The 13,177-nt window shown below is 39.1% G+C and overlaps 1 protein-coding gene across 1 annotated transcript in view; it reads left to right on the forward strand.

Moving 5' to 3' along the window:
• Positions 1 to 11,292: 11,292 nt before the first annotated feature.
• The window catches only part of LOC115658899 (protein unc-13 homolog A-like), a 151,454-nt gene continuing 149,569 nt past the window's right edge, over positions 11,293 to 13,177 (forward strand). The window contains exon 1 of the mRNA XM_030578420.1: positions 11,293 to 11,413. Within this exon, the coding sequence (XP_030434280.1) occupies positions 11,392 to 11,413 (22 nt within the window). The 5' untranslated portion in view covers positions 11,293 to 11,391. The remainder of the gene's footprint in view (positions 11,414 to 13,177) is intronic.

Consider the following 13,177-nt stretch of genomic DNA (forward strand, 5'->3'; position numbering starts at 1 on the left):
AATACAGACTAAGAGCAGAGATCAAAGCAGCTAGGTTGTATCTTAGAACCAGCAATAAAAGGTCTCATACAAATACTGTTTATGCAGAATTTGTGATGTATACAGAGTATGCTTGAATGTAATTTTTTTAATTGAATCGGAGCTGAAATGGATTAGATTATAAGTGAAAGTATCACCTATTACACTAGCTAAGGTTGCTGGGAAAAATGCACAGAGAACACAACTGATAAGTAAGGCTGGTCATGCCCTGCAAGGGCACTCCACAGGTCCAAGGATAATACAGGGAAAGGGGATATGCAGTGGGCAGGCTGGAGTGCTGTAGTTGGTAAAGTCATCACCTCAACTGCTAGTGGCATTCTTTGTGAATTTTTTCATAATGTATTGCGCATTGTTAGGTAGTTTAATATATGCAACTGGGAATGAGGAGGCCTATATTCTAATTCCAGCTCGGCCACCGTTTTACTTTGACTGTGACACCTCTCAGAGCACCCAGGACTGAGAGTCACCTTGTTGCCACCTGCCTCCAGCCCCACGGAGTCTTGCCTGTGTTAGTTGGGTGTTGGCTCCCTAACACAAACTGCCTGTCAGCCACTTAAGGCACTCTCCTCTGGTTTATACTAGCCTTCCTTTTGTCTAGCAGGTTGACAATAGATGCATCCCAGCCCCCAAGTCCCTTCAAAGTGTTCCCATGTGGTATCTAGCCCCTGATCACCACACACACACAGAATTCCCAGATCCTGTATTACCAAAGGAACAATGTACCCCAGTTTTACCTTAGAGCACTTCTCCTGTATTACATATAGCACTTGAGTTCAATTGTAATAAAACAAAAGGACATTTATTTAAGAAAGAGCAGAGATTCAGATAAAAACAAATATGAGTGATAGAAACAAATAGTTACATGTAAAACACAATAATAAATCATGAAGTAAGGTCTAGACTTATTAATGGTTACCTTTCCTAGCTAATAAAGTAGAGATTCTCACCCCAAAGTTCTGTCTTTTGCAGGACATATTAGCCCCAATGAGCTAGGACCATGTCTTTCATGAACCAACCCCATTCAAGATACTTCCTAAAGTGAAGGGATCCAGAGTGTCTTTCTCCACTGAGTCTTTCGTTGTTATTCATAGATAGGGCACTCCTCTCAATGTCCTTTCATTCCTTTTCACTTCCAAGTAGTTTTGATGTTTATAGTTTGTCTTTGATGATTTCAGTTGACTTTCTGCGTTGCTGCAAAGATAGACAATTGAGCAATACATTACATAATTAGCTAACCAGGGAGGGGTGAAATTCCTTCCTGCTTGAATGGGCCTTCACTAAGACATGTGACTCCCTGGTAACTCACTTCACTTCAAGACCACAAGACCATCAGTTTAAATATAGTTACATTATTCCTTAACTATTACCCATGCCCACATCTCACAATGGTTTTGAGTATTAATAGCTTGCAAGCTTTCAGTAGAGACCTTTATGGATAAGTATCATGAAAGTGGTATATTAGGTGTAGTGACTTTGTCAGGTCTGAGACAGGAGTTGCTTGTAAAGAACAGTGAGTTTTTTGCCAGTTGGCACCACAGTAACAATGATCATGTGCAATACACTTGGGGCTAGATTCACAAAGGGGACTTGGGGCATGTCTTCACTGGCAACATTAAAGTGCTTTAACATGGCTTATATAGTCACAGCATAGCTCTCCCAGCGCTCTAAAATCCCCCATCTCCATGAGGGGTGTAGCTACCAGCACTGGTGCACTGTCTATACTGGCACATTACAGTGCTGAAACTTGCAGCACTCAGGGGAGTGTTTTTTCAGGGAGTGAGAAAGTTTCAGTGCTAAGTAAAGTGCCAGTATAGACAAGCCCTTAGGTGTTGCAAAGTAGGTGCCCTGGTGGAGTTCCCAATTTTGACTTAGCCCAGGTTCCCCATAGGGAGAGTTAGGTACCTAGATAGAGATTCTCAGAAGCGAGCAAGGTGAGCAGCTAGGAGCACCAAAAGCACCCTAAAAGTGCGGGGGAGGTCACAGGCACCCAAGTCATAGCCCTGCCCCTGCACCACCCCTTCTTCCCAAGCCCCCACCCTCCTCGGCCCAATTCTCACACTGCCCCTTCTCCGTGAGCCCCTGCTCTTGCATTGCCCCTTCCCTGCGAGTCCCTGCCCCGCCTCTTTCCCCAAGACCCTGCTCCCATCCTGCCTCTTCCCCAGTCCTCTCCACCCTCTCCCCCCCATCAGTCATCTTTATGGCCGGGAAAAAGTGATGGGGCCCATAGCCCCCTGACTCCTCCTATTCTGGCACCCTTGTGAGCAAATGAGATGCATTAGGGCCCTGATCTTCAAAGGAACTTAGGTGTCGTGGCTCAGATCAAGTTAGAAGTCTAAATATGTTTGGGGATCTAGGCCCAACGGAGCTGGGCCATAGGCACCTCCCTCCACTTGGGATTCCCAGCCGTGAGCCCTCACCTTCAGTTAAGCACCTAACCCAGGTCAGCCCTAGATTTTGGAGCCTAAATATTGGATTAAGGGGCTTGAGGAAGCAGTTAGGAGCTAGATGAGCAAAGGAATTTAGGCTCAATCTCTCGTTAGCTAAATTTAGTTATTTGTAAACTGGAGTTAATAATATGTAGCTTTGAAAAAATATTTCAAGATCTTCACATTAAAGGTTCCATGTAAGTGGAAACCACTAAGGACCTGATTCCTGCAGAAGTTAATTGAAAGACACCTCTCTATTAACTTAATTGAACCTAAATTTCAGCCCCATATTCTCATCATATTCATCATCATAATTATTGTAATCAATCAATTCATTTCCTATGCTATTTTCCCTTTAAGTTAAGGAGCCCCCCTTCACCAAAATGGGCAGGAGACAAAGTAACTCTTTAGTAGAGTAAAATATTTGTCTGGCCTCCATTAGCAATCAGGACATGTTCTTGGGATGAAGAACAGCAATTAGTGGTTAACAATGTTGTTGACAGATGTCAGCATACTGTAACAAAACAGCATTACCTTAGATTACATCAGGGCTGAGTTGTCAAGGACTGAGGATTTATTATATGTCTAATGTGATGAAATATTGATGAAATATGTCACATTTCATGTCAATAAAGCTATTGTTTTGCAAAGATAAACTACAGGCATATACACCACTGGATACACTTCTGAATATTTAAGGATGCTGTTGATTAAATCACTGTTTTATGAGAATAAATGCAATTTCAAAAATTGGGGTAGGTACATAGATGAAAAATGTCTTTTTTTCTTGTTACATTCTGGAATTAAAGTAAGGAAACGCCTACTAATACAGAATCCCATTGTTTTTCCTCTCTTTCTTCTAGTGGATTTACTTGTTGTAAGCTATCATGAATTTTTGGAGAGGATAATAACGCAAAAACCTTTGAGTCCAAGCACATAGAGAATTCCAGAATAAGAACAAATACAATAATGACTTTACTGTATCTACTCTAATTGTAAAGATTCATGAGAAATAAATATAATACATACTGGAAGACACTAGAGGGAGCAACAGGAAAATGGTTGAAGGGAATAAGGTGGCTTTAACTGTTGCATTTTTGTGAGTTTAGCTGAATAAAGAATCTAGTTGAATCCTATTAACTAATTGTTTAGCTCAGCTAAAGTATGGACGCTGTTAGTTATAGCTGAATTATATTTAGACCTGATTTTATCCATGGTAATACACCACACCCTTTTTAAAAGAGTTCTTAACTTGCCCTAACAGTTTACTTTGGGGTTAAATCTGGCTAAATAAGATTTCAGCCCCAGGGACATACTTTCTTTTTAGAGAAGTAATTTTCTCTGGCTGTAGCCTTACATAATGAATGCATGTATCTGGAAATGAGTAGAGCTAGGCAAAAAACTGATGAAATTTAGAATTAAAAAATGCTTAAACAGCAGGAAAAAACTCAATGAAGTTCTCATGTCATTTTCCCATTTTGAAATTAAATTAAATTTTGATTTAAAAAAAAATCTCAATTTTAGTGGGGAAGAGAAATGAAAAACAGAAGAAAACCATTTTTAAAAATACTAGAAATCAGTTGTTTCAGACTCCTTTGTATGTATGTTTGTATTTATGTATTTTGTGTATAATTCAAAATAGCTTAGCTTTTAAGGGCATGTTTTCAGTCAGGCGGAGGCCAGGCCTCTTTGATCTTTTTGAGCCGGCAAAAATGAAAATTGATGCAATTCAGAGAGGATACATTTCAGTAAGATGTCTCAGAAATGAAAATTAGAGATGGCCTACTTTGTCAAATCAGTCCTAATTTTGTAATTGCATATAGTGACACGAAGTAGTTTGTAGTAGGTTACTAATTCAAAATATAATTGTATATGCAGCATTTTAAACACTAGTTATCCACAGTTTGAATCCAAAGCTCATCTAGGCCTCCTTCAGCCATTAACCATCTTGTTTTGGTAGAATACTGCAATAGGCACAAAGTGTGGTATTGAACACTGATTTAGTACAGCTGCACTTAGGAAAACAGAATAGGTTAATTAATTACACACTGTCATTCTTAAGTTTGAATTATCTTGTTTTTGTATCATAGTTTGTGTCATAGTTGTAATGATACTTACATGGTTTATTTAATATTGTGTGACTATACGTTGTCATCCAGATAAAGAATGTGGGTTTACTTGCTATACATAGTACTTTGATTCTATGATGCTAATGTAGCATGATATACTGCCGAGTTAATGTTTGTATCTTATATGAAATTTGTTCCAGATATTTACGGTTGAAGGTTTTCATCTAAGTATTTTGCTGTCAGGTAGCTAAGTAATAAACTAATTAAGAATGATAAAAATGCCATTAGGACAGAACAAGTTTCATATGTTGATAGTAAGGTCCTTTGCTTTTCTTACTCTCAACTGGTAATGCCTCTTTGGCTGACTTTGGGAAAATCCTCCAACTGAGTCTCTGAAAAGTTCAAAGAGGCACACAAAGATTGTCTTACACTTTTATATTTTTCTTGAACTCAGAAGATTGATGGGCCTGACTTCTCAGTAGCTTAGAACCACAGAGCTTCTTTTATCCAGATGCCCAACTTTGTCTCTCCCTGAAACCTAAAGTCAAAACCAAAGATCCCTCATCTCTTGCAAAGTATCAGGCACACCCCTCTAATCAGAATAACTGAACAAAATAACAAAATCTCAAGCACCTGCAGTTGCACCACCGCTGCAGGGAATCTCAAAGACTTTTTGGAAGTGAGGACATGCAACGTTTTGTGAAGTTAAAGAGATGCCATTTCAGGTATATCAGCTAGATCAGTGTGATCTAGTAAATAGATCATTGGATGGAAGTCAGGTAATTTGGATTCTATTTCCACCTCTACCACGTCCTTGCTGCATGTAATCTTGTACGTCAAAGGTTGTTACAAGGAGAAGGGAGAAAAATTGTTCTTCTTAACCTTTGAAGATAGGACAAGAAGCAATGGGCTTAAATTGCAGGAAGGACAGTTTAGGTTGGATTTAGGAAAAACTTCCTGTGAGGGCAGTTAAGCACTGGAATAAATTGTCTAGGGAGGTTGTGGAATCTCCCTCATTGGAGATTTTTAAGAGAAGATTAGACAAACGCCTGTCAGGGATGGTCTAGATCAGTGGTCCCCAACCTTTCAGTGTGGCGGGCACCAGATGACTAGCTGCAGAAATGCCACAGAGGAGCACGGGCACTGGACAAGCAGCTACCGAAATGCCACTGAGAAAGCAGCATCATCATCAAGAGGCATCGCCACCAAAATGCCGTCGAGAGCAGCGACATTTCCGTGTCGACACTTCTTGACGTTGCCGCATCTCAGCGGATGCTTGTCTGGCGCCCACGCTTCTCACTGGCAGGGTACTCTCTTGTCAGTAGGGCAGAAAAAGATGCCCCGATGGGTGCCAGGGTGCCTGCAGGCACTGCATTGGGGACCACTGGTCTAGATAATACCTTGAGTGTAGGGACTGGACTAGATGATCTCTCAAGGCCCCTTCCAGTTCTATGATTCTATAAAAATTGTGGGGCAAATTAATCCTTAGAGTAACCCAGTAATACCAGTTAATATAACGGTGTGAGAAATTGGTTGGATGGTTTGGTAAAAACTTATTTTAGTATTTCTTGTCCTGGTGATTTTGTATTGATTTTGGATCTAAAACGCTATTAAATATATCTTTAAATAAAATAGCATATTTTTATATAGTTGATGATTAATAAAAGGTAATGAATGTATCATTTGTAAGTAAGATCCCTTCTCTGTTTTATATTGATAGAACTATTAGGAATATTTTGCATGCAGCTGACTCATTTTGATATAGTAGATATGAGATAAATTCTGTGTACATACTTAAAATGGATTAGCTGCTACTTTGCGTTTGTCATTATGATATTTGTGGAAGCCAGGACACGTTGCCAATTATCCAGAGCCAAAATTGTACCTATATTTTGGAGGCAAAGACTGAGCTGATTTAATTAATAGTTCTTCTCTGCAATATTGCTCACCAGTTTCTCAGAGTCAGAAATCAGCTGATTGATTTTCTGTATGTCCTGTCGCTTTGAAGATGTATCTCCTGATAGCACATTTTGTTACTGAGTTCATTATTTCCATCTTTTATCACTTGTAGAGTCTCCTGAAAATTATAGTATACATCTGGGGAATGCAGAATCCATATTTCCAGGAGATCGCGATGGACGAGCTACCAATGCTGACTTTCCCCATTTTGCTGGGTTTACTTCCTTCTCATTAGCTTTTGCTAAATGTTTTATTTATTAATTATTATTATTTATTCATTCTGATGCTACTGAGTATCTTTAAAGTTTGCAGCATGAAGACTGAGTCAATCCCACAATCAGGGGCAGGCCTAGACTAGCTGTCAGCAGCTGGCACCCTAGGCAAACCATGCAATTGGCGCCTCCACCCCCAAACCCCCAAGGCAGATCTAGGCTGAAGTTTTTGATAAACTGGGAAACATATTGCCCCTTTTTTCCTTTTAATGTTTTCTAAGTGTTTTGGTTTTTTTTAATACAGAGGCTTAATTATTCAGTTTGTACATCCTTCCATCTGTCCAACCACGGGACAGACCGTGCATGGGAATTGAAATAATGACATCTTCGTTATTTTATTTGTATTTTTTCATCTTTTTCTTTTTTTAAAAAAATGGATTTTTACCGCCCCTCAAATTTGGTGCCCCATTTAACTTGGCCAACTAGTTCGCCTATATGGACGGGCCGTCCCTTCCCACAATGAATGAAGAACTCTCTACTGCACAAAGCCTGCTCTTTGCTGCACTGCAGGAGCAGGGTTAAAAAACAGAGATTATGTCTTTTATATGTGTTGGGAGGCCACTTGCATATTGAACCATCTGTTATCTAAGAGATGCTGGTCAAAGTTAGTGGGAGCAAAATTTGATTATATTGTATTGCTTGTGTTGACTTGTTATGTCCATGTAACTTTCTTTTGTTTGGAACTGAGTATTTTTTATATATTATGGTAAAAAAGCTACATTAAAAAGCAAAGATTGAATATAGGGTTTCCAAAAACAAATTTGCTCATAAGAAATGAATCATTAGGCGTTAAGGGGAAAAGTAATCACTAGAAATGATATTTTATTAATATGCAGAGATAGAAAAGTATAGGAAGCAATGAAATTTTCTCCAACACCTGCACTCTCTGTTTTTAATCTGAATGCTGCTACAAACATTTTTTTCCAGAGAGAAATTTCTTTACATTCTGTTCACTGTAACTTTGAAGCCTTCAAGTCATCAGCAACTGTACTGTATTTTCATTTCCTTCTGAGTTGAGAAGTTATCTTCCACATGTTTTTGTGATCAGTATTCAAATCTGCTTTGCTTCCTTGTTCACCACACAATAAGTTATATTCAAAACATGTATTCATATGTTTTGATGTGCATACTTTTCTTATTACCAGTATCCTGTAAAATAAATATTTCCTGTTAAGAACAATACATGGCTTTAAAGCCAAATAGATCATCAGACTGAAACTACTTTGTTGATGAATTCATAGTCAGTCATTTTGTTGCACTGGTGAGGAATACAATTTTCAATGTCTATACTATGTAAATCGGCTTATGGGCCAGTTCCTCAGCTGCTCCAATTGGTGTAGCTCCACTGAGGTGAAGGGAGCAGCTCTCATTTATATCAGCTGAGGATCTGGCCCATTTACAATAAATATCTGAATACAAGTCTTTGGTAAGCTGGTCTTCAGACAGTGTCAGGTACTGGTGTAGGTCCACATACTTAGAAATATAATTGCACCTAAGCACTGACTTGTATTGTGGAACCTTAGATGAGGTATTTAAAAAAAGGACAATTCCCTCTGTTTGTTTTGGGTAAAAATGCAAGGCAAATAATTCCCCTTCCTCTGGCAGAGTGAGAAGCATATTGAGTAGTTATCATTTCTGATCGAAGATCTGATCCCTTATCTTCAAAGTGCATGTTGTGAGTGTTCTTTGGCCAACATAGGAAAAATCTGGGTTCTCTCTATCAGATTATGTCCCATATCCCCAAATCACCTCTTATTCCTGTCTTTCTCATCTGCTCCATATTGGCTCTCCCGGCTGACTTACACACAGCAACGTCTTGCCTCCATTCCAAAATCCTCTACACAGCTCCATTCCAACAGTAATTGTGTCCTTTCCCTAGGCCCAAAGGAACAGCTACCTTGAATGACCCCTTGGAATATGTGCTAATTATACTAAACAATCTGTTCCACCTTGCATTTAGCTATGACGCTCCGAGTACCTTTCCCAGACCTGAAGAAGAATTTTGTGTGACTCAAAAGCTAGTCTCTCTCACCAATAGAAGTTGGTCCAATAAAAGATATTACCTCCCTACCTTATTATTCTATTAACCTGGGACCAACACAGCTACAATTACACTGCATACAGCTACAATAGTAATTTATAGCCTCATAGTGAAGTAAAGGGATTACAGGGCTGCTGTAGCTCTGTTAGCCTAAATATTCAATTAATTGTATTTAAGGAAGAAGAGGGTTTTTCTCCTTATACATTAACCAGCAAAAGTTCACTTCTTAACTGGAAATGGTGTCTGGTTTATGATGGTTCTTTGTGTTTTTTCCTGATTAATCACTTATATGAAGTCATTGTCTGAAAGTTTAAAAGGCGAACAGTTTCCGTGATGGAACTATTCTTTAAAAATATTGTGTGAGAGTAAAAAAAGTTTGGACTTTTGCAAAAGCAGACATATGTATTTAATGTGTGTCACAAAAAATGAAAGACATAGCAGAGTGTCAATAGAACACGAAGCAGGTTCTATGACAGATTCCACGATGCAAGATACCATTTTATAGCCTTTTTCATGTAAGCATCCAAGGATACAACTACATTGTATTACTGTCATATTGGTAATCAAGCTCAGAGAATGCCATTTTCAATTTTCTGATTTTTCAGAATTGCTAAGGAACTGTGTTTTCAAATATATTTTTATTTGTTTGTATCGCAGCTAGCATAGTGTGCCCTGTGGTGGACATGAAGCTGACATGTAATAATTTAGGAATACTGCATGTGACCTGGTTATTGGAATGTTTACTGTATACACATGTTGGGTTAGTGAATAGCAGGGCTTTTGGAAAAAACAGGTAGACAATGGCTCCAGATAAAACATTCCCTAGTAAATAAGTCAGAAAGTTAAGAGACAATACCTAAGCTATAAGTTGTGGAGAATCTGATTCCTTAACAGCCATCTTACACAACAGTTTTGCTGAGGCTGGGAACAAAAAGATCAAAAGGACCCTGCCTGTCCTCTGGACAGAGAGACTTTTATCGGGAACTGTTTGTGGGGAACAGACAGACACAAGCAGGAGCAGTGGCTGGTACACGGGGTACTGTAGCATGGGACCCATTTTCAGACTGGGAGAAATGTAGATTTGGGTAGACCAAAACGTTTAGGCAAATTCACATTAAATTTGCCAAATTGTTTTGGTCAGGGGAAAAAAAACAAAATCAAAACAAATTTTGAACAATTGAAAGGTTTCGTGTTTCAATTTTTCAGTTTGAAATAACTTTTTGTTTCAAATTTCACTTCAGTTTGATTCGTTTAGTTGCACAGTTCTTTACACATCATGCAATGGATACATTCTTAGGTACTTATGTACTCTTATGCCACTAAATTCTTTGCCACAAGTTCAAGTTAAGGGCCTGCTTTCGACTGATGTAAATCAGCATAGCTCCACTGATTTCAGAGGAGCTATACCAGATAAGTATCTGGCCCTGAATATTCTAGGCTGCTGTGAAAAACGTTTTCAAAATAAAATTCACAAGTGAAAAATACCAACAGATATTGATCCAGCACAAACAATACCACCAGGAGAGTATATTAGCTATAGCTTCATCATACTGCATGATAGTGTGATCCAAAAACAAATTAAGTAATAAAGATTTACTTAGTGAGGGAAAAAAATAACAAAAACAAAAAACCAAGGACCTGCAAGATTCTGGAGTAGGACCAGAGATCTCCATGAAATTGTGATATGAATATTGTTGAATGGGAGACATGGATTATGAAAAAAACAGAAGAAAAAATGTGACAGATCTATGGAATGAAATCTGCAAGATTCAATCTTCCTTGATTAAAACTAAAAATGACAGCATGCTGCAAGAATGGGTAAAAACACTACAGTTTACAATCACTTTTTTATAAAGTTTTGAACCCTCATGGTGGAATACTATTATATTTTTATAAATTTATAAGCTATATCCTTTTAGAATAGCAAAGGGAGACAATGGATTTTGAGGAGACCACTTAACTCACCTTGTTTTTCCATGTGAATGCATAGGCATTCCTTTGCACTGTACTCTAGAAAAATAAGCCCAGCAGCCTGATTTAGCATGGCATAGACAGTAGCAAAAGTAAGGTTTTCTATGTGAAGATCTATCTAGCTTATATAAACTGTCTTATCTATCCCATCTTCCACCTGAAATACTTTTTACTTGTTCAAATCAAAGTTTAAATATTCTGCAAAGTAACTGAACTGAAACATGTCATCTCATCTCATACTGCATTTGTATTATTGCTGGCAAAGTTGACACCCAGAAGTGTCTTTAGTCTAAAGGCAGCTGTATACAATAAATGGAGCATGGAGGGTGAGGAAACAGCTGTAATCTCTCTCTACTCCACTCCCATCTCCTAGACTGTATATACAGAGAGGAAGGATTTGGGATTGGTCTTTAAACCCATTGGTCAAATGGCTGGCTTTGGTCCAGGTGAAACATGAGAGGAAGCTGAGGGAAAGAAGGAAACACGGGGGACACACACTTTCTCTCCATCCTCCCTCTGTCTGTAACAGTGATCATCAAAGCAGGAATAAACCTCATCCTGTTGTAATTGTGGTTTGATTTTTTATTTGTTATTCTTTAAAATAATCTGCTGGAATGGAACTTCTTTGTGTAAAAGGTAAGTGTTTAATAACCAGATCATTCATCAGAGTAGGGAGCTGTTTGTCAGCACTTGCTAAGTACATTTCTGTGAAGCCTAGATGTGCACTGCTTATTAAAGAGAATGGGAATATTTGTTGCATAGCTTCCCCATGAGACAAGCTCCAAGCATCTGTAAATTCTACAGAGTTTTTAAGCACTTGCAGGCTGGTTGAATGGCTGCTTTGATTTGGCTCTGCTCCAGGATTTGCCTGTGGCTCACATTGCAACAGTTTGATACCATTTCCTCCTGAGGCCTGAGAGTAAAAGTTTTCACTGAGTTTGAGAACTGATGGAGATGCTCAGGTTGCTGAACAGACTGTGTAGTCCAACTTCGGAGGTGGTTTTGGGGCTCAGGGGAAAAAGGGTGGAAGAGAAGAGGAAAGAGAAGAGATGTGGAAAAAATGTAGAGATTAGAGTGGTAGGTGAGGGAAGCAGAACAGAATGCATGGGTGGGTTACAGGAGTCTTCAGCAGAGAGCCCTGATATTTTATTCTTATTTATTGACAATTACCTTCTGCAGTGACAGATTCCAATAGGGAAATATATGGCTATATACTAATGCATGTGTAGCACAAGTTTTACTTTTACACGGTGGTAGTGGCAACTGTTTTGCGCCCATTAAATCTGTCTCTTCGTTGATTGGATCGGTGGGAAAAGTTTAGAACTCTGTACCTGTTTTTAAAATCTAATTTTTAGTAAACTTTAATGGATATATTTGACTTAGAAATGATGACATGGTGAGACTTTAACAAGTGTGACTTCTATATAAGTAGCGCTGCTGATAGTCCTGGGGCTTTCTTGATCAATGGAAGTGACAAGAAAGCAGATCTATTACAAGTCAGACCCTAATATGTATGCTTTCTAGTTGGTAAAGGCTAGATAACATCTTTCCCCACAGACATATAAATGCCCATTTACAGCGCACATCTTTAGATGGCAATGAGAGCTATTTAGATTATGCAAAGCCTGTGAGCTTTTTGAGTGATTATTCTCCATAGATGTTCTTGAGATACACACCAGACTCAGAACCCACAGTTCATGGATGTCACACCTTACTATTTCTCTGGCCTCGCTTCACGTTATGTCCATCTGCTAAATAGTTGAAGTGGTCGTTTATACAATACTATGGCCATGTCTGTAGAGCATAGGTATAAATATAAATTGAATATTAAACAGGATTGTGCCACACAGCAAGAAGAGTCTGCTGGCCACAAGCTGTAGAAGGGTACTGTCATGATCACCTCCTAAGCACCCCCTGAGAGGTGAGTGTGGCTGTGCTGTGACTCATCTCAGTGTCTCATCCTGAAAGAGGTAGCAATGAGGTCACTCAAACACCCTGATCAAGGAGAAGCCAAACACTCTGCTTTGCAGCAGAGTATCTCTCTTTAATAAAGCCTTCTGAAAGGAGCACTTGTACACAGGTTCAAAAGGTTCTTACCTCAGAGTCAGGATAAAAATTAAGAGTTCTAAACCAAAAGTCTCTAGTTTACAGCAGAAGGAGTTACTGGTAGAAGGCCTCAGGTTTCTCAGGTGTCTGGAGAGCGCTCCAGTCCTTCACTCATTTGCTTGAGTCTCTCCCAGCCCTCTCTGCCTGGGAAGCTTTGTAGTCTTTCTCTTGCTTGTTCAGTCTCTCCTAGACCTCCTACCTGGAAAAGCTATTGCCTCATTCAAGCACCCCTCCTCTGGAGCTTCCTTTCTACTCAGGACCTTTGTTCAACTAAGCTCTCCTAAGCCTCTTTTT

The sequence above is a fragment of the Gopherus evgoodei genome, chromosome 10 (genome assembly GCF_007399415.2).
Source record: "Gopherus evgoodei ecotype Sinaloan lineage chromosome 10, rGopEvg1_v1.p, whole genome shotgun sequence".
In the NCBI taxonomy this organism is placed as follows: domain Eukaryota; kingdom Metazoa; phylum Chordata; order Testudines; family Testudinidae; genus Gopherus; species Gopherus evgoodei.